Source organism: Coregonus clupeaformis, chromosome 30, assembly GCF_020615455.1.
Source record: "Coregonus clupeaformis isolate EN_2021a chromosome 30, ASM2061545v1, whole genome shotgun sequence".
In the NCBI taxonomy this organism is placed as follows: Eukaryota; Metazoa; Chordata; class Actinopteri; order Salmoniformes; family Salmonidae; genus Coregonus; species Coregonus clupeaformis.
Window position 1 is genome coordinate 20,082,861 of NC_059221.1, and position 19,686 is coordinate 20,102,546.

Sequence of the window (19,686 nt, forward strand, 5' to 3'; positions counted from 1 at the left end):
TTTGTCGAGATCGGTGTGGAACAAATTGACTGGCCTGCACAGAGCCCTGACCTCAACCCCATCGAACACCTTTGGGATTAATTGGAATGCAGACCGCGAGCCAGGCCTAATCGCCCAACATCAGTGCCTGACCTCGCTAATGCTCTTGTGGCTGAATGGAAGCAAGTCCCTGCAGCAATGTTCCAACATCTAGTGGAAAGCCTTCCCAGAAGAGTGGAGGCTGTTATAGCAGCAAAGGGGGGACCAACTCCGTATTAATGCCCATAATTTTGGAATGAGATGTTCAACTAGACTTTTGGTCATGTAGTGTAGGTGTTCTTCCTTTCCAGGTGGGAGAGGGCAGTGTTGAGTGCAATAGAGATTGTGTCATCTATGGATCTGTTGGGCCGGTATGCAAATTGGAGTGGGTCCAAGGTGTCTGGGATGATGGTGTTGATGTGAGCCATGGCCCATGACCAGCCTTTCAAAGTATTTCATGGCTACAGATGTATTGCCTGACGACTCAAACTGAATTCTTCCGCTGCTCTATCGTTCGCTACATACTTCACTGAGACTGATAATTGAAGTTATTTGTGGTGAAGTCAAAATGAGGGGTGTTGTACAAAACATATTAATCAGCAATTGGATCATTTCTAACCAATCAGATGACAAATTCTCAAAACACAGCTTTACCCACGTGTGTTCTGGCTTTGGCCCAACCCATCGGTTTCTGGGACCAATTAGACAGTCTAGAATGGATTTCCATTTTAGAAATAGTCAGGGAGGTATTCAGATCCAGACTCATTGCTGAGAAGAAACTAACATCTGTGGGCATGGCATAGCGTTTGACAAGAGCAAGAAGTTTGGATAGCCAGGCAAACAGATGTGAGTTTCTACGGGGCGATAGTGATTTAGACAGGTTACCTTGGCGTTCTTGGGCACGGGGACTATGGTGGTCTGCTTGAAACATGTAGATATTACCGACTGGGTCAGGGAGAGGTTGAAGATGTCAGTGAAGACACTTGCCAGCGCATGCTCTGATTACACATCCTGGTAATTTGTCTGGCCTCGCGGCCTTGTGAATGTTAACCTGTTGAAAGGTTTTACTCACATCGGCTACGGAGAGCGAAATCCCACAGTTGTCCGTAACAGCTGGTGAGCTCATTCATGGTTCAGTTTTGCTTGCCTCGAAGCGAGCATAGAAGGCATTTAGCTCGTCTGGTAGGCTTGCGTCACTCGGCAGCTCGTGGCTGGGTTTCCATTTGTAACCTGTTATAGTTTGCAAGCCCTGCCACATCCGACGAGCGTCAGAGCCGGCATGGTAGGATTCGATCTTAGTCCTGTATTTAATCTTTGCCTATTTGATGGCTCGTCGGAGGTCGTAGTGGGATTTCTTATAAGCATCCAGATTAGTGTCCCGCTCCTTGAAAGCAGCAGCTCTAGCCTTTAGCTCAGTGCAGATGTTGCCTGTAATCCATGGCTTCGCACGGTCACTGTGGGGACGACGTCGTCGATGCACTTATTAATTAAGCCGGTGACTGATGTGGTAAACTCCTCAATGTTATCGGCTGAATCCCTGAACATATTCCAGTCTGCACTAGCAAAACAGTCCTGTAGTTTAGCATCTGCTTCATCAGACCACTTCCGTATTGAGCGCATCACTGGTACTTTCTGTTTAAGTTTTTGCTTGTAAACAGGAATCAGGAGGATAGAGTTACTCTCAGATTTGCCAAAGGGAGGGCCATTTATGCGTTTCTTTGTGTGATCACAGGTTGCCCCTCCAGGGATATTTCATTCACCTTATTACATCAATGACAACATCAATAACAGGTTGTTGTTCTGAAAGCTGATATCTGAGAAAGGACCTTTTGATTTCCAATAAAAAATAAACCAAATGAATGCACTACTATGACAATAACGACCGCTAATGAAGGCAGTTATAGTGAGGACAATTATTGTCAGTCAGTGCTTTATCAGGTTTTTCTGTTTACAGGTAGCAAAGAGTGTATCCCTCCGCCTGCACAATGAGTTGGAATCAGTGCAGGAGAAGAACTCTCGGCTAGAGTGGGAGAATGAGGCACTGCGGGAGATGCAGCAGGAGCTGGAGGTGGCGAAGCAAGTTCTGCAGGCCGAGATGGAGAAAGCCAGAGAGGTACTACTACTTTTACACACCACCATCAACTACTACTATCCACCACCTACTGTATTAGTTTAACCCACTGCGCTCAGTGGTATCCTTTTAAACATTACCCCACCACTAACCCACACCGCTCTGGTTCACAGTCCTATTCCTTCATATACTAGTATATACACTACAGCTGCCCCATTCCACCCAGTTAGGTACTCCCCCATCTATCCTGCTGTCACTCTGAGGTGAGGTGACACATGACCCTGACTGGATCCTAGGGCTTTGCTGGGCTGAAGACTGCGGGCATTGCTAGCAGCTGACTGCTGGGTGGTGGGCGTGGGAGACGGGTGTGGCATGTAGGAGGCTGAACATGGGGGGCACAGCTGACATTCTTCTCACCAGGCAACCTGGTCTCAGAGCATTTCATATTATTCTGTACGCAAATCTGAGACACTCCATTTAGTATGATATGTTACGTTTGGTATGATTACATAAGACAGATGGTTACTTAAGGAAAAAACAAAAGTAGGGTATGTGGGCGTATAATTCAAAAGTCTAGCAACCCAAAGGTTGCGAGTTCGAATCTCATCACGGACAACTTTAGCATTTTAGCTAATCAGTAACTTTTCAACTAGCTACTTTGCAACTACTTATCATGTTAGCTAATCCTTCTCCTAACCTTAACCCTTTTAGCTAACCCTCCACCTAACCCTTTTAGCTAACCCTTCCCCCTAACTCCTAAACTTAACCCTAACCCCTAGCCTAACTAACGATAGCGAGCTAGCTAACGTTAGCCACGTAACTAGAATTGGTAACATAATACGAATTGTAATTCATAACATATCATACGAAATGGGTGATGGACATCCACAAATGAATACATACCATACAAAATGTAACATCATACTAAACGGAGTGTCCCGGATTTACGTACAGAATAATATGAAATTCTCTGAGACCAGGTTGCACCAGGGATTACAGAGAGAGAGAGAGAAAGACGGACCAAAATAGATCAATAGCTCTCTCTGTCTCCTCTCTCTCTCTCCTCTGGTTCTATTAAGCATGGGTAAATCTGGGTAAGGAGGATGTATTACGGCATCAAAAAGACAGTGGTTTAGGTACTGGCATGCTGGCATATTATCACTGAATGTCATCAACTGGCGGCCATGGAGGAGCCCAGGTCTTTTATTATAGTGCAGTGCAGTCCAGCTACACGTGCTTTAGTTTAATCCAGGATTCAGTGCTTTGGCGTCAGCTCAGCTGCTACTCCCTCTGATCCTGACTAGGAAATCCACTTAGATGACCTAATCTGGGCAGACTAGTACCAGGGAAGCTAGTCAACATGGAAGAACTACTGTTACTGCAACTTGTCTGTGTGGTTTGCTGCCTTGCTTATGGAACTGAGTCCTGAAGGGTAGTATTACTCACATAATATTTATATGTGAAATGCAGAATCATGCAGTTCTACTGGCGATTATAGTTTTTTCAATGCCATTCACTGCCTCTGGGTTAGTTCATTAACAGACCAACAGATAGGGTTATATTAATGTGGTTATTTATTCGTAATTCCCACTGCAACGCCTCAGTAAGATGATTATTTTTAGTCCTTTTAACCTCTTTGACCCCTGCCTGCCACCAGATAAAGCTGCAGACAGAGACTGACATGGTGACACCAGCCTACATTCCTCTCATAGTCAGCACTGCAAACATACCAACTCATACATGAAGTGCTGCACTCTAATGGAACTTTCTAAGAGAGAGAAAAATAGTGAGTTTGTAATGGAGCTAATTCATTTGTGTACATATATACTTTGACTCTCTTGGTTTGTGTTTCTTAGACACTGCAAATGCTGTGAGAAAACACTGATTTCCTGTAAGAATGTCTATATTAATGTCAAAGACACAGGAGTGACAGACAGGAAGGAGACAGGCGAGGAGAGCTGAAAGAAAGAGGGGTTCATTCTTGGATGACATTTGACAAATATATCCTCTCCTCTGTCATGTTTTCATGGGGTGGTAACGGTGCTGTGAATAGTACTGTTGAATCTTCAGCATTCTTTGACATTTGTTATACTCCACAGAGTTCTTTGAAGAGGAGAAATGCTAGATCACAAACCTGCAAGACTGAGAAGAAGCTGTCTCCTCAGGTAAAAGTTTAATGTTATTATCATGTTATTAACATCTTAAATAGCTTATGACTGCATATCACAAGTTAGGATTCTTTATATCTGTGTGATTTGATTCCTCAGGATGACAGTGCTGATCTAAAGTGCCAGCTCCACTTCGCAAAGGAGGAATCAGCTCTCATGTGCAAGAAGCTGACCAAGATGGTGTCGGAGAGTGAGGGCATGCGTGAGGAGCTGGCAAAGTACCGCTCGGCCTACGGAGATGTAGACGCTGCTGCCCACTCCTCTGAGGGTGGCACTGCTAATTCCCCACACACCAGGGAGGCAGAGGTCAAGGTTCACCTGCGGCTGGTGGAGGAGGAAGCAACGCTCTTGAGCCGCCGTATTGTAGAGCTGGAGGTGGAGAACCGTGGTCTCCGGGCGGAGATGAGCGACATGAGGGATAGTGGTAGAGGAGGAGGAGAGGAGGAAGAGGAGTCACCGCAGGAGAAGGCCAGGGAACATGGGGATTTACCACCAGCCCATGTTAGGGATGCAGAGGGAGGTGAAAGGGGTTTGACAATGGAGTACATGCAGTTTGAGGAAGAGGCGAGGGAGAGACAGAGGAGATGCGTGATTAAGTGTTCTCAGGTGGAAGTAATGGAAATACAGCATAGAGACCAATCCCAGATGGAGAGGTTGGGTCCCCTCAATCAGAGCCCTCGAGAGGGGCCTGCAGGTGGGGAACGGGAGCCCCTGGACAACCAGCACAGTGATACATGCAGAGGCAGTGTTGCCAATGCCTTGAATGCGAAAGATCATGAGGCCCTCCTTGCCTTGCGAGATCATGCCTGCCTTGTGACTTCAGCTATCCAGCTTCTTGCCTCACCAGCCAAAAATGGCCACAGCTACCCCCCCTTATCTCCCCACCTTACCCGGGCAAAGTCTTACCCTCAGGGTAAAGCCCAGCCTCTGGCTCTGGATCCACTCATGCAAGGCCACCTGTATGAGGCTCTGGAGCTTCTGCAGGCCATGCTGTTGGCCTTAATTGTGAGGGTGGAGAGCCTGGTGACACCAGGAGGACAGTTGAGGGTTGAAGGGGATGGGGATCCCACCGTCATCCCCTCCCTGGCTGATCAGGACACAAAGAACAACACAGAGGTCTTAGCCAAGCAGGAAACTGGTGAAGGACTGCGCACAGTAGTACTGAAGGAGAAAGTGAAACGGGCAACACAGTCAGACCACCTCGACAGCTGCATGGACCCCATAATGCAGCTGACCTTAAAGATGCTCTGGGTCCTCCATCAGCACTGTCTGAGGAAGGGATCTGGCCTGGAGGACAAGGAGGTATGAGAGGAGGGGAATGTAGGGGAACATGAATTGCAACATACTGTAACTGACATTTTCATAAATCAATTTCTTTCTGCAAGTAACCATGAAAGCCAAGATTAAAAGTATGTTTTACTGTTGGTTTTTACAGAGCAGAGATCCTACGACTATGTCTATGCTACACGGGTTGTTGCAGTATTTGGGTACAGAGCTGCAGGACTCAGAGGACAGCATGGCAGGACAGGATTCCAAGGCCACATGGGCATCAGACTGGAACGGTTTAATCTCCAAGGTAAGCTAATGCCACTGTCCCGCTGTGGGCTCAGCCTATGAAGTGACTGTCCAATTAAATAAGTTGATATGACTGTGATATAGTACTTAAAGGGCAATTCCACCACTTTTCAACCTCATATTCATGATCTCCAGCACCATACCAGTGTCTACATACACTACCGTTCAAATGTTTGGGGTCACTTAGAAATGACCTTGTTTTCCAAAGAAAATCATTTATTTTGTCCATTAAAATAACATCAAATTGATCAGAAATACAGTGTAGACATTGTTAATGTTGTAAATTGCTATTGTAGCTGGAAACGGCTGATTTTTTATGGAATATCTACATAGGCGTACAGAGGTCCATTATCAGCAACCATCAGTCCTGTGTTCCAATGGTACGTTGTGTTTGCTAATCCAAGATTATCATTTTTAAAGGCTAATTGATCATTAGAAAACCCTTTTGCAATTATGTTAGCACAGCTGAAAACTGTTGTGCTGATTAAAGAAGCAATAAAACTGGCCTTCTTGAGATTAGTTGAGTATCTGGAGCATCAGCAATTGTGGGTTCGATTACAGGCTCAAAATGGCCAGAAATAAATAACTTTCTTCTGAAACTCGTCAGTCTATTCTTGTTCTGAGAAATAAAGGCTATTCCATGCGAGAAATTGCCAAGAAACTGAAGATCTCGTACAATGCTGTGTACTACTCCCTTCACAGAGCAGCGCAAACTGGCTCTAACCAGAATAGAAAGAGGAGTGTGAGGCCCCGGTGCACAACTGAACAAGAGGACAAATACATTAGTGTGTCTAGTTTGAGAAACAGACGCCTCACAGGTCCTCAACTGGCAGCTTCATTAAATAGTACCCGCAAAACACCAGTCTCAACGTCAACAGTGAAGAGGCGACATCAGGATGCTGACCTTCTAGGCAGAGTTGCAAATAAAAAGCCAGATCTCAGACTGCTCATCTTAAACTTTTATTTTTATTGGCCAGTCTGAGATATGGCTTTTTTACTACAAAACATAGAAACCCGCCGTTTTCACATATGTAGACACTGGTATCATGCTGGAGATGTTGAAAAGTGGTGGAATGGCCCTTTAAGTACATTGTCCCTTACAATGAGGGATACACCACTGTTATGTTCTAAGGCAAGGAGTGTATCAGACAGATATCCTGATTCTGAGAAATCACCAAAGACTGTAATACCTTACTATTTCTTGTAATATCTCAGATGGAGTGCAGCACTGGTAAGACTAGGGCACAGGGCTATTCAGTCCAGCCAAGTCACCCTATGGACACACAGAGTGAGATGACTGAGGTAAGGAAGTATTTTATTTTCTCTCTTCCCCCTTTTTTCTGTTTCCTCCAGCCGCCAGGCGCCCATTTCCATCTGTCCTGTGTTGTGTTTGGGAGCATGTGATGGGATGTGATTCAGCAGTAAGCCCAGCTGATGGCTTCTATCTGGCAGGGATTCCCCCTGGCCTGCCTGCACTCAGTACACCCATCATAAGATCAATTGTGCCACAGTATTTAGGCTAAGCTCGTGGGGGCTACTGCCAAAAGCAGGACTGCTGGACCGGCATGTGCATCGACTACATTACAAGACTCAGACAGAGACAGAGAGGGAAAATGTGTGAGTAAGAAAGGGAAAAGGTGAAAGAAAAGGAGAAAGAGGGTGAAAGGGAGAAAGAGGGTGATAAAAAGCAGAGTGTGGGAGAGAAACTTGGAATGAAGTGTGGGTAGAAAAGAAAGTGCCCTGAACTCATGTGACTCACTCTACTTCCCGACTTTGTGGTCTGAGGATAGTTGTCCAAAAACAATAGTAGGCTACATTTCAAGTGTAAAACACTCACATTCTGTTTATCCTATGTACGTCTATTCGTCACTTTAAATGCTCAAAATGCTAAACGGGGAAGTGGTTTCTCCCACCACATGTTAAATGATAACTTAAAACAGGTTTGTGGTCTCCATGATTACATTTTAATGTATAGAATATTATTTTCCTGGCAAACACAATAGCAATTTAAATCAAATAAAAACAATTGTAAATATTTTAGTTGTTGCCAGGAGAAAGACAGAAACACAAGACAAAGCCCAGTGAGTCTGTGAATTAGGAAGAGCAGACATTTTTTTACATGGCTGTTTTCCATGTGTTTCTCTGCTCTTTCCACCATAATCTGCAGACTCTTATTTCTTCACAGACAGGAAATAAGATCAGACCAGAAAGCTCTACATTTGGGTCCAAGAAGAACTGGTGCTATCTCAGCCATGAGGCTGCTCAGTTGGACAGAGGGGACCCGTTTAAGACCTGGGACCATCCCATCATGCCTCCTAGCTTCCGTAATCTACACTTGGACCAGTTGTCCCTGGAAAGGAGCCACACTGCCCCAGAGAAAACCGTCCTCCGCATCTACTTCAGTCCCGTGTCTGCAAGGAGAGTCCATCTGGCTCATCTTAGGCACAGCACCAACACTGATAGAAATGGTACTACCAGTGTAATCTCCACCGGTCTTAGTACGTCCCGTAGCTCTCTCACTCCCCTATGTCTGAGGCTCTCCGCTAACTTGAGCGACGACATGAAGGAGATGACAGCTAGCTTACGACAGGCAGTTCACTCCAGTTCGCCAGAGAGGAGGAAGGGGAGGGTGAACATGAGTGGGGGGTGGACGGTGGATGTCGCCACCTCAGGGACTCAGACCCAGATGCACCCACAGATGGTGAGTGTGGGTCTACAGACGGATGGGCCCTACAGTATCGGTTCAGTGAGAGCCTCCCCTTCACGGCTTTCTGCCCGTGCTCAACAAATCTCTACTTCCCTGGAGAGGCTTCCAGGTAGGACAGAAAGGCCCAAGTCGGGCTCCACCTCCCCTAAACTGTATCGTAGACACTCTGCCTCTGCTTCATCTCCATCTTCCATCACCTCCTCCTCCTCTTTCCCTTCCTCCACAACTGGTTTCACCACCACCACGTCCAACACCACAACCCCCAACTCCTCCACCCCTGGCAGCGAGCGTGTTTTATGGGGCCTGTCCCATCGTGGTCCAGCTGGGTCAACATGGGCCCGCTCCACCAATCCCAGAGCCGGTCCAGGGCTTATCCACCATAGTACAATAAACAGTGAGTTGAGCAGTGGTGGAAACAACACTAAACCCACCAGCAAACCTGCTGGGGCCAACCGGTACGGCCTAGTCACTGAGTTCCTACGCAAAATGAGTGGTCGGGCAGACAAGCCAGCCCCAGCACCAGCATCAGGCGGGGGCCAGAAGGGGAAATGCAGTCCAACTCATAAAACCCTGGAGCGAGGGCCCTCTCGTCCCCCTGCTGCACCAGTACACAGGAACGACAGTGTCACCAGGATTGTGAACCAGAGGTTCATGAAGCAGAGAGAGGAAGCATGCAGGGGCCATATATGCCCCAGTCAGAACCAGGCTGTCAGAAGAGAACTGAGCCTGGAGAGTAACGTGACACTGGATGTAAGTACAGAAGGCCTACCCAACACAGGATCCACACACTGAATACATACTGTACTTCACTCATATTCAATTTAGTGGCTAATGTATGTTATTCCACATGGTTTTGAGAAAGGAATAGGCATAAATCATAAAATATACTCAATAGATTAACATGCTATAACAGTTTTTCTTTCATTCATTCTCTCCCTCCCTCTTTCCCTCTTTCCCTCTCTCAGGATAGGAACTATGACTGTAGCAGTTCCAAGTCCTTGTCCTTCTGCTTTGCCCGATCATCTCGCTCCTCCACCCAACGAAATGCCTTGACCCCGACCAAGCTACAGCGACATAGATACTCCTCAGCTGTAAACGGTGGTGGGTCAGGAGAGCCCAACTCCAACTGTGAGTGAGGGGGTGGAGGCAGTAACACATTGACACAACTGGACAGCTGACAAAGATTACGAGGGACATGGAGAATCCAAGGCCTGTGTTCTGGAATTCTGCATTCAGCCGTCAGGATGAAGGGATATAATGGAAGTACTCTAGAACCCATTATGATAGGGGGTACAGTTATTTGAGATACATACATGCCTATTATCTGTGCTATAATTGCTTTTTTCTCTCTTTCAGTTCAGCCCATGGCAATTCATCCTTTTACAATATGCAACAACAAAAAAAAAATATCCACCAAGGCAATTAAAATTGTCAGTACTCATTGATTTTGTATTAGCTTATAGAACTAAATAATATTTTGTATGATTACTGTCAGAATGAATAAACTATACTATGCAATGCTGTAATTAATGTTGTCCATACTCGTAGTGTACATAATGTACTGTCGCCCTGTGGGTTAGGTGAGCTCATCTGACCAGTGTAACAAAGTCATGACATGCTAGCCCTGCATCTGATCAGTGGCCTGAGCAGGTCATAAGAGCAAAGTTGATAGCTCACCTTGAGACCTACCTCAGCCACAGACAAGTGGGGCTTAGAACAGGATAGGGTATATGGCCAGCTGGTCATTATGTGTCACATGCACACAAATGAAGGGGAAACCACACTAAGCAGTTAATGAGATCAGATGTCCTGTCACTGTGCTGTCAGGGAAGCCTTCCTGTACATCCTGAACTCTCTACCTCCCTCTCTGACTTCCCCCCCTCCTGAAGCCAACAATGGTTTTCCCAGATCTGCCAAGGGCCTTGCTTATCCAATTGTATAGTGCAGTAAACAAGAGTGTCATCATAGAGAGATCATGCGCCACCCCCCTGCAGTTACCCAAGGCCTTTCGGTGCCACTCCAAGGTGTGGCTGGCAGCTGGCTTTGTTCAGGGGCAGGGTCACTAAACCACACCCATAGTGTCACATTTCTGCTTACCATGAACTTTTCCCCTTTCTCAAAAGCTCAAATTAAATGTTATCTTCCATGAGTAGTGGAACCCATGACAGTACCGGCAAAACAATAGAAGATAGCAAATCAACAAAAATACTTAAATTCTCTAATGGGGGAGCGCTCATTATATTTGTCCTGTTGGTTCTACCCTCGCACTCTTCTTTGTTTTCACTTTCACAAGAAAAACGTAGACTCAGATACATTGTCCTAGTAGATGAAAGTATATATTTGCAGATTTCAATACGTCTCAGTTTCATGAAAGGCAATAACATTCTACGCGTGGAATGGAGTCTGTACAGTCGGTTCGATTCATATGACAGCAAGAGGGGGATTATAATTTCCAGAGTGGTTTGAAGAATATTCGAGGAAGTGATCCGGCTGGTCCAAGCTAGAGAGAAGGTCCCAGGCCTGTCAAAGCCGGACATAAAACCTAATAACCAAACTCCAACTCTCTCTCAGATGGAGAGGAGACCTAAAGCCTGGGACAACTCTTACACACACACATGACTTGTACATATGACTTTTTCCCTCAAATAAACTGTCCACATTTGGAGAAGATTTCTATTTTTTGAAAAATCTATGTGCTCTTCTCCATTTGATCACATATGATAAAAAGCATAATTGTCATTGCACATGTCCTGTAGAACTGTCTCGACCTGATCTGTCTAAAACAACTACACCAAACACATGAAATAGTGCATGCCAGACTCCTTTAATTTCTGAGTATAGTGTATTCAGCGAGGGTCATATTAGCACCTGGGAGTTGCTGGTCGTGGAGGAGCAGCCATGCAGTGTGTGTGTGAGCGGGGCCAGCGCTTAGTGTTCCTCTTCTGCTTGGTGGTAGTGTCTGTGCCCTCATTTGACCTGTGCTGATGGTCCTTCAGAAGCTCTGGGATGGGGGGCAGGGTGACGGGCCGCAGAATGCTGTAGGGCATGGCCTTGTACACCCTCAACTACAGAGAAACAGACACAAACTCAATAAATAAACAGGCACATCATTATCCCTTTTGACATCGAACAACAGAGATGGTGACAAATACTCTCTCAAAAATGACAGAGCACAACATATCTGAGGCCAGGAAACCGAGTCTTACCTGCTCTTGACTGCTGAAGGTTGTCTGGAGGTCAGGGGCACAGGACGGAAGGTGATGTCTCACTTTTTGTTTGTATGCTCGTCCTAAAATGCTGCTGGTCTGAGGGAAGGACAGTTAAAGCAACACTTAATCGTTAGGCAAAGTAACCACACGTGAGTTGCAGTCAGTCCTTTACTTTACTATGATGTGCGTAGGCTACTGTGAGTGTGGTTCGCATCTGTAACTCACCTGCTTTCCCTTCTCCTGCCACAGTCTCCATGTGTTCTCAATCTGCTCATCGGTGTACTTGACGATCCGTGGGTCGGTAGGAACCAGTTCCCTCAGCTGCATTGTAGCCTCACCAAACATTGTCGACTGCTGCCTCTTCTGTGCAGTCAGGCCCTCCAGGATGCGTTTGGCACAGCTAAGAAGGCATCAAAAGAGATGCAGACAGATGACATGACCGGTCAAACATCAGACAGTGCATGGATAGCATGTGTTTGTGTGTATACAGTCCCTTTCTCTCTGTCATCAGCCATATACTGTAGTCTATATTATGGAGACAGAAGGGCTTGCATTTGGACTTTTCTCCTCACCTCCAGTGCGGGTGCTTCCCCTCATTAAGGACTTTAAGTGTCTGACAGGAGCCCATCCTCTTCAGGTCCACTGGGAGTTCCGTGTGGAGGGCGTTGGGGTCGCCCACCTGCCACAGGCCCTGCCCAAACGTACCTGAGAATTAGAGACAGACAGGGTACTAGTGGTAAGTATTAGTACACATACAGTAGTTGGAGCATACCGACACTGCCCCCTTGTGGTTGGTGATAAAACATATTTAATGGAACCATTTAAAAATATATATATACAGTACCAGTCAAAAGTTTGGACACACCTACCCATTCCAGGGTTTTTCTTTATTTTTACTATTTTCTACAGTGTAGAACAATAGCGAAGACATTAAAACTATGAAATAACACATGGAATCATGTAGTAACCAAAAAAGTGTTAAACAAATCCAAATATATTTTATATTTGAGATTCTTCAAATAGCCACCCTTTCTTTGCCTTGATGACAGCTTTGCACACTCTTGGGGGGAATTACAGAAGATAGCCCTATTTGGTAAAAGACCAACTCCATATTATTGCAAGAACAGCTCAAATAAGCAAAGAGAAACGACAGTCCATCATTACTTCAGGATATGAAGGTCAGTCAATACGGAACATTTCAAGAACTTTGAAAGTTTCTTCAAGTGCAAAAACCATCAGTCGCAAAAACCATCAAGCGCTATGATGAAACTGGCTCTCATGAGGACCACCACAGGAATGGAAGACCCAGAGTTACCTCTGCTGCAGAGGATAAGTTCATTAGAGTTACCAGCCTCAGAAATTGCAGCCCAAATAAATGCTTCACAGAGTTCAAGTAACAGACACATCTCAACATCAACTGTTCAGAGGGGACTGTGTGAATCAGGCCATCATGGTCGATTGTGTGGGTGAACGGATGATCTCAGCATGTGTATTTCCCACCGTAAAGCATGGAGGAGGAGGTGTTATGGTGTGGGGGTGCTTTGCTGGTGACACTGTCTGTGATTTATTTAGAATTCAAGGCACACTTAACCAGCATGGCTACCACAGCATTCTACAGAGATACACCATCCCATCTGGTTTGGGCTTAGTGGGACTATCATTTGTTTTTCAACAGGACAATGACCCAACACACCTCCAGGCTGTGTAAGGGCTATTTTAGCAAGAACAAGAGTGATGGAGTGCTGCATCAGATAACCTGGCCTCCACAATCCCCTGGCCTCAACCCAATTGAGATGGTTTGGGGTGAGTCGGACGGCAGAGTGAAGGAAAAGGAGCCAAAAAGTGCTCCGCATATGTGGGAACTCCTTCAAGACTGTTGGAAAAGCATTCCAAGTGAAGCTGGTTGAGAGAATGCCAGGAGTGTGCAAAGCTGTCATCAAGGCAAAGGGTGGCTATTTGAAGAATCTCAAATTTGTTTAACACTTTTTTGTTTACTACATGATTCCATATGTGTTATTTCATAGTTTTGATGTCTTCACTATTATTCTACAATGTAAAAACATTGTAAAAATAAAGAAAAACCCTTGAATGAGTAGGTGTGTCCAAACTTTTCATTGGTAGTGTATATTTAACCTTTATTTAACTAGGCAAGTCAGTTAAGAACAAATTCTTATTTACAATGACGGCCTACCAAAAGGCAAAAGGCCTCCTGCGGGGACGGGGGCTGGGATAATTTTTTTTTTTTAAATATAGGACCAAACACACATCACAACAAGAGAGACAACACAACACTAACGTTACATAAAGAGAGACCTAAGACAACAACATAGCATGGCAGCAACACACGACAACACAGCAAGGTAGCAACCCAACATGAAAACAACATGGTAGCATAAGATGTTCTCAAACTAATACATGTAACTACAGTGGTGGTGCTTACCGATGTATCTGCCTGCGATGGTCCACAGACGCACGTTACAGTCCAGGCTGGCTGTGACGATGAGGCGGAAACGCTCCACATACTCAAGATGAACGATCCCTTTCAGGTGGCAGCGCCAGGAACTCAGGAGACTAGGGGGGGTCAGGGACACAATCCATCCCCGCAAAATCTGATCAGAGAGGGATAATAGAAATTAGTGGAAAATTGAGTGTGTTCCGTCTATGGAAGGTGACATCATCAATGACCAATAGCCAGCTAGTTTCACATCTGTTACGCATTCATGATTATCCAAACCTGTCCTCCCTAAAGCTCTGTAACTTGAACACATATTTTGGAGTGTCATTATGTTCTGTGTGTACTGTTGTTGAGTTACCTCTTTGTCCTGCTCCCCCACCAGTCTCCGTGGCCCCTCCACTTTGCAGTAGGGAGGTATGAGTTGAGGCAACCTCAGAGAGTCTTCATTGGATGATTCCTCCTCAGCCACCCCACCCCTCATACGGTAGCAATACTTCTCAATGTCCCACAGCTGTGGAAAGGAAATACAGTTGTAGAGGGATGACGTGAACAAAGAAAAGAAAGATACTATCAGTCGATCGTCAATCTGTAAAACATCCTGCCAATGTCTCCACCCTGATCACTTCTCACCACTGTCCCCTTCACTCAAACACATCAGTTGGTGTAGCCAACATAGATAAACAACAGAGTGACTATTCTATGGTATCCAACCCCTCCAATCCTACCGTGATGTATCCGTTGCTGTCTCCAGTGTGCAGTATCTGGTCCTGGCTGTCAGTGGACATGGCACAGATGATTGGCCCCTTGCTATGCACAGCACAGAATTTCCCCAGCAGCCCTCCGTTATGGCTGATAGACCAGGCGTAGACGTAGCCGTCTGCAGAGCTGGTCAGGAGGATGGCCGTGTCAGGGCTACGCTCACGGGTGTCCAGAAACAACACCTGCTCGTCAGAAAGAGAAAGAAATATGGAGAGAGGGAGAGACAGTCATTGACATCGTCTGTCGGTAATCAAGACAACCAATATTAGTATGGCAAAGGGCTGCAAATCTCTAAGCAATTTTAGGCCAGGCAGTAGATTTGGATTCATATGTAATTTCTGAGGATAACTAAGTGTGGGTGCAGTAAATTAAACACATTAGTTCACAGTTGGTTCTTGAAACCGTCAGATAGGTTACAGTGTACATGTCAGTCAGTACCTTCTCCACCGCAACCCGAGGTTTCTCCAGCTCGTCTAGGTCGATGGTCTTGGTTCTCTTGGTCTTGCGTCTGGACAGCAGTGTCGGCCGCCTGGCCACGGAGACTGTGACCGACTGAGGCAGTGAAGCAGAGACTGGAGCCGAGATGCTACCCCTCCGGCCCTGTGGGATGCACAGAAACATGCATACCCATGAATACACACACACATCAATACATGGAAACCCTTGCACAATGGTCAACATACAAAAAGAGATGAAGCATTGAAACATTCTATTACATGCCGCATGTTGGTGCGAGGCCCCTGAATCACAGGATTAGGAGGGGGATCTGGAATACTGAAACACCGGGCTTGATTTATTTGCTGAGGGACACAAACACACACCTCTACATCAGTACACACATACTCATTAACGTTGGTGTACACACCCATAAACACACTCCATGTGTACCTGTACGACGTTGTTGGGGGCAGGGTTGGCACAGCTGGGACGACGAGCCTGAGGGTTGAGAGTCTGGCTCATGGTTTCAAGAAATTCCACCATAGAGCGGAGCCACACATCGTCTTCATCCTCCTCTTCCTTCTCCTCATCCTCCTTCACCAAACAGTCTGGACACATAACACTCACCACCTGGCCTGGTTTCTCCATCACCTGATCAGAAAGTCAACATGAACATCAACAGAAAAACAGATATTTTTGTACAGTTTCTAGCAAATAAAAAAAGTATTTTCAGTGCTCCATTGTGTCTCGTCTCACCCGTATGGGTATGAGGGGCAGTGGGCTTTCGCTAGCGTTAAAACGGCAGAAGGCTTGTCCTGAATCTATGTTCCAGACGATGATGTCACCGCTGTAGGAGGCGGTCACCAGCATCTTGCTGCCGTGGGTGTGCATGGAATAGATGTCGTCTGAGTGGTACTGGTTCCACACACGGTGCTCCATCTTACCCTCCTCCTTATCGTCCCTGACACACGGATGGACAGACAGACAGACATGAGGAAGTAAACATACAGATAAGCAGGGGAAATAAAAGCCACACAAGTCACACAAGTTGACCAATTGCCAGCAAAAGCTTCAAAGTTGCATACAGTCAAAGATGTAAAAACATGACGCACTCACAGATACCACATGACCCGTTTGCTCCAGCCTGATACATAGATCCTCTCATTGATGTACAGAATCCCTGTAACCTGCCAACAAGTCATTTCAGTAAGTATTGTCCTCGAATGGCAGTGTTTGGTGGTAAGAAAGACAAGTGAGTGAGGTCTGTCACTTGGGGATCAGTGCCCTGCAGGAAACAGTGTAGTACCTCATTGCTGTCCACCAGGGGCAGTTCAGAGATAAGAGCCCCGTTGTTGAAGTTCCAGAGGCGCAGGGTGCCGTCTTTAGACCCGGTGATGAGGCGGCGTTTGGGCCTGTCGAATGCCATGGCAGTGACCTCAACAGGTCGCTCAGGGGTTGTCTGGAACTGCATGACCTTCTCCCCCGTCAGGATGTCCCACACACTGACCACGCCCGCATGACACCCACTTACCACCTGGGCACAGAGCAGTGGAGAGAAGGTGGGTTTACCTAGCTTCAATTAGCAGTATGATCATCTCTTAGTTGACCTTACCTCACTCACAAGTACTGAACCATACCAACCTGTTTGAAGTTGGAGTTGTAGAGAGCAGCACAGGGTGCTTGTTCATGTGATGTTGTAGCTGTGGGTACAGAGCTGTCTACATCCTCCATAGACCCTCGAAGAACTCCAATCTGCCCAGCACAACATACGGAAATAAATACACAGCAATACCACAGAAGCTTGTACAACCAATGCAGTGTGTATGTGTACACATGTTAAAAGGCAATAACGAACACACACTAGGTACGTAGCCATCACCATCGTGTTACTGGTGTGGTTATAGTAGGTGCCGGTGATGGGGAAGCGGCCCATGTTGACATTCTTGGATTGGATGTTCTGGAGGCAGACACAGTCCTGCAGGTCCCACACACGCACATTCTGGAACAGAAAGAAATGACCCCTACCTGTTCTATAGTCTAAATAAGCGTTACAGTACAAATCTGAGGAGACAAGGGGTGACATTGAGTGTCACTGTAGTGATAATGCTGGATATCTGACCTTGTCCTTGGACACACTGATGATCTTGTTATCTCTGCCGTTGACAGCGATGTGAGTGATGACGGTGTTGTGACATTTCATCTGTGATGTGGCCTGATTGGTCACATACGGGTTCCAGACCCTCACGACCCGATCGTAGCATCCGGTCACTAGAACATTGGAAAACAAGCACAGGTACAAACACATCATGGGATATTGTATCAAAATAATAATATTCAGATTGACAGCTAGTCAGGTCCCAAATTATTGGCACCCTTGATAAAGATTAGCAAAAAATACTGTACAAAATAAACATTATAAATACTGAGCTATATTGCATGATAAAAAAAAGGGTAATTATGTTATTTATACTAACACATTTGCTTAGAGAAAGATATTTTATTTAACAAGTAATAAAAAAAATCTCAAAGATAGGGGTCAGAGTTATTTGCAACTATGTTTTTAATACTCCAGCACCCTCCCCTTGTGAGGATGAGACTTAGTATTTTTCTGTAATGTCTAATGAGATTGGAGAACACATTGGAAGCGATCTTAGACCATTGTTCCATACAGAATCTTTCCAGATCCTCGATATCCTTCGTCTGCGTTTATGGGCTGCCCTCTTCAATTCACACCACAGGTTTTCAATGGGGTTCAAGTCAATGGCCATTGCAAAATTTTGATGTTGTGGTCAATTAACCATTTCTTTGTGGATTTTGATGTGTGCTTGGGGTTGCTAGAAGATCCACTTGCGGACAAGTGTCAGCCTCCTAAAGTTCATGATGCCGTTGACCTTAACAAGGGCCCCAGGACCAGTGGAATGAAAATATGCTTCCGTTTTTAGTATAAAATAATATAAGTAAAAATTTTGGAGCATGCAATATAGCTTAGTATTTGTATTATTTATTTTATACAGTATTTGTGGCTCATCTTTATCAAGGGTGCCAATAATTTTGGAACTGTATATGTATTGGTTTAAGATGTCATAAACAGCACTGTATGTAGTATTACTTCTACACATACCCAGAATGTTGAGCTCAGGTGAGTAGTCAAAACACAGAATTCCCTTCTGCAGGTGAAAGAGTGCAGTTCTGAGAAAGAAAAATAAGACAAGTCTATTCATCTGTGGAATGAACATCAGAAATTAGAGATTGAGGGCATTTTAAAGTGGCACTCCAGTCTCCTTTTCAGCTCATTTAGCACCTGCTTTACTTAACAAAAAGCACAACTCAATAGGTGTGCAGGTATGACATTACATGGCACAAGTTGTTCCCATAACCAAGGAGGGAGGCCGATGACATCACATCAGACCAACTCCTTGTATGGCCTACTCCTTGAAATTTGCAGTTGTGTCTAAAAAAACCCTAGTTTGCTCAAAACATATTTTGTTAACTTTAAGTGTGTGTATATTACTGTATTTATACTTGGGATATTGTTTTTCAACACGAAAAGTTCAAATATAGCTGGAGTGCGTCTTTAAACAGTCCTGTAAAACTCTGATGTAACATGATAGACACACTGATAAATAAAGACGGAGTGAGCGAAAGGGGGCATACTGAATTTTACACTTGCGTGAGTGGGGCACCGTGGTCAGGATCATGGCAGTTTGGTCTGCCGCACAGCAGGTGGCGATGGCATTCAACTCTGGGATGTATTGGATCTGGTGGATCCAGTCATTATGGCTGGGCTGGAACATACAAAAAGGGAAGATATGACACAGAGAGCTAGAGGGAAATAAAGAGCGTGAATAGGAAAAACTAAAGTTATATCGGCTACTTACGACTCTAAAGCAGAGAAATAAGCTGGAGGTGTTTTTGAGCAGGGCTGACACAGGGATGCGATAGTTTGTTCCTGAAAAAGAGGCAAAGAAGTGAGTTTGGTCTTCGGCATGAACATGTGTACCTATCATCTTTACCTGCAGGTTTTCACCCAGTACCTGTCTTGAAGGCAGCACTGTTGAACAGGCCATTCTATACCACATCAGAGGAGACAAAGACGTATATGGTGCCACTGGCATCACCAATGGAGTACACTCCTCTCTTACCATCTGTCCTAAAAGGAAGCAGAGAAATAAAGTTTGGGTTATTCTCACAAAATGCCTGCAAAAGTCATGTTCCATTAAACAGAAATAATCATCAATAATAATAGTAGTGCACTATAGGGAATAGGGTACCATTTGGTATACACT

The 19,686-nt window shown here is 45.4% G+C and overlaps 2 protein-coding genes across 2 annotated transcripts in view; one reads left to right on the forward strand and one right to left on the reverse strand.

Annotated features, from left to right (window-relative positions):
• The window catches only part of LOC121545687 (protein SOGA1-like), a 28,109-nt gene extending 18,264 nt beyond the window's left edge, over window positions 1-9,845 (forward strand). The window contains exons 3-9 of the mRNA XM_041856439.2: window positions 1,973-2,131; window positions 4,189-4,254; window positions 4,357-5,559; window positions 5,693-5,833; window positions 7,048-7,134; window positions 8,018-9,289; window positions 9,505-9,845. Of these exons, the coding sequence (XP_041712373.1) occupies window positions 1,973-2,131; window positions 4,189-4,254; window positions 4,357-5,559; window positions 5,693-5,833; window positions 7,048-7,134; window positions 8,018-9,289; window positions 9,505-9,675 (3,099 nt within the window). The 3' untranslated portion in view covers window positions 9,676-9,845. The remainder of the gene's footprint in view (window positions 1-1,972; window positions 2,132-4,188; window positions 4,255-4,356; window positions 5,560-5,692; window positions 5,834-7,047; window positions 7,135-8,017; window positions 9,290-9,504) is intronic.
• A 106-nt stretch (window positions 9,846-9,951) lies between these two features.
• Window positions 9,952-19,540, reverse strand: LOC121545688 (WD repeat-containing protein on Y chromosome-like). The gene is made up of 20 exons (XM_041856440.2): window positions 19,435-19,540; window positions 19,279-19,349; window positions 19,055-19,185; window positions 18,522-18,589; window positions 17,520-17,668; window positions 17,262-17,399; window positions 17,042-17,152; window positions 16,707-16,934; window positions 16,517-16,587; window positions 16,157-16,361; window positions 15,851-16,051; window positions 15,679-15,762; window positions 15,401-15,562; window positions 14,929-15,144; window positions 14,562-14,714; window positions 14,189-14,357; window positions 12,321-12,453; window positions 11,974-12,148; window positions 11,746-11,844; window positions 9,952-11,604 (listed from the first exon to the last, which is right to left on the reverse strand). The coding sequence occupies exons 3-20, from the start codon at window positions 19,096-19,098 to the stop codon at window positions 11,401-11,403; spliced, it is 2,610 nt and encodes an 869-aa protein (XP_041712374.2). The 5' UTR covers window positions 19,099-19,185; window positions 19,279-19,349; window positions 19,435-19,540; the 3' UTR covers window positions 9,952-11,400.
• Window positions 19,541-19,686: the final 146 nt, after the last annotated feature.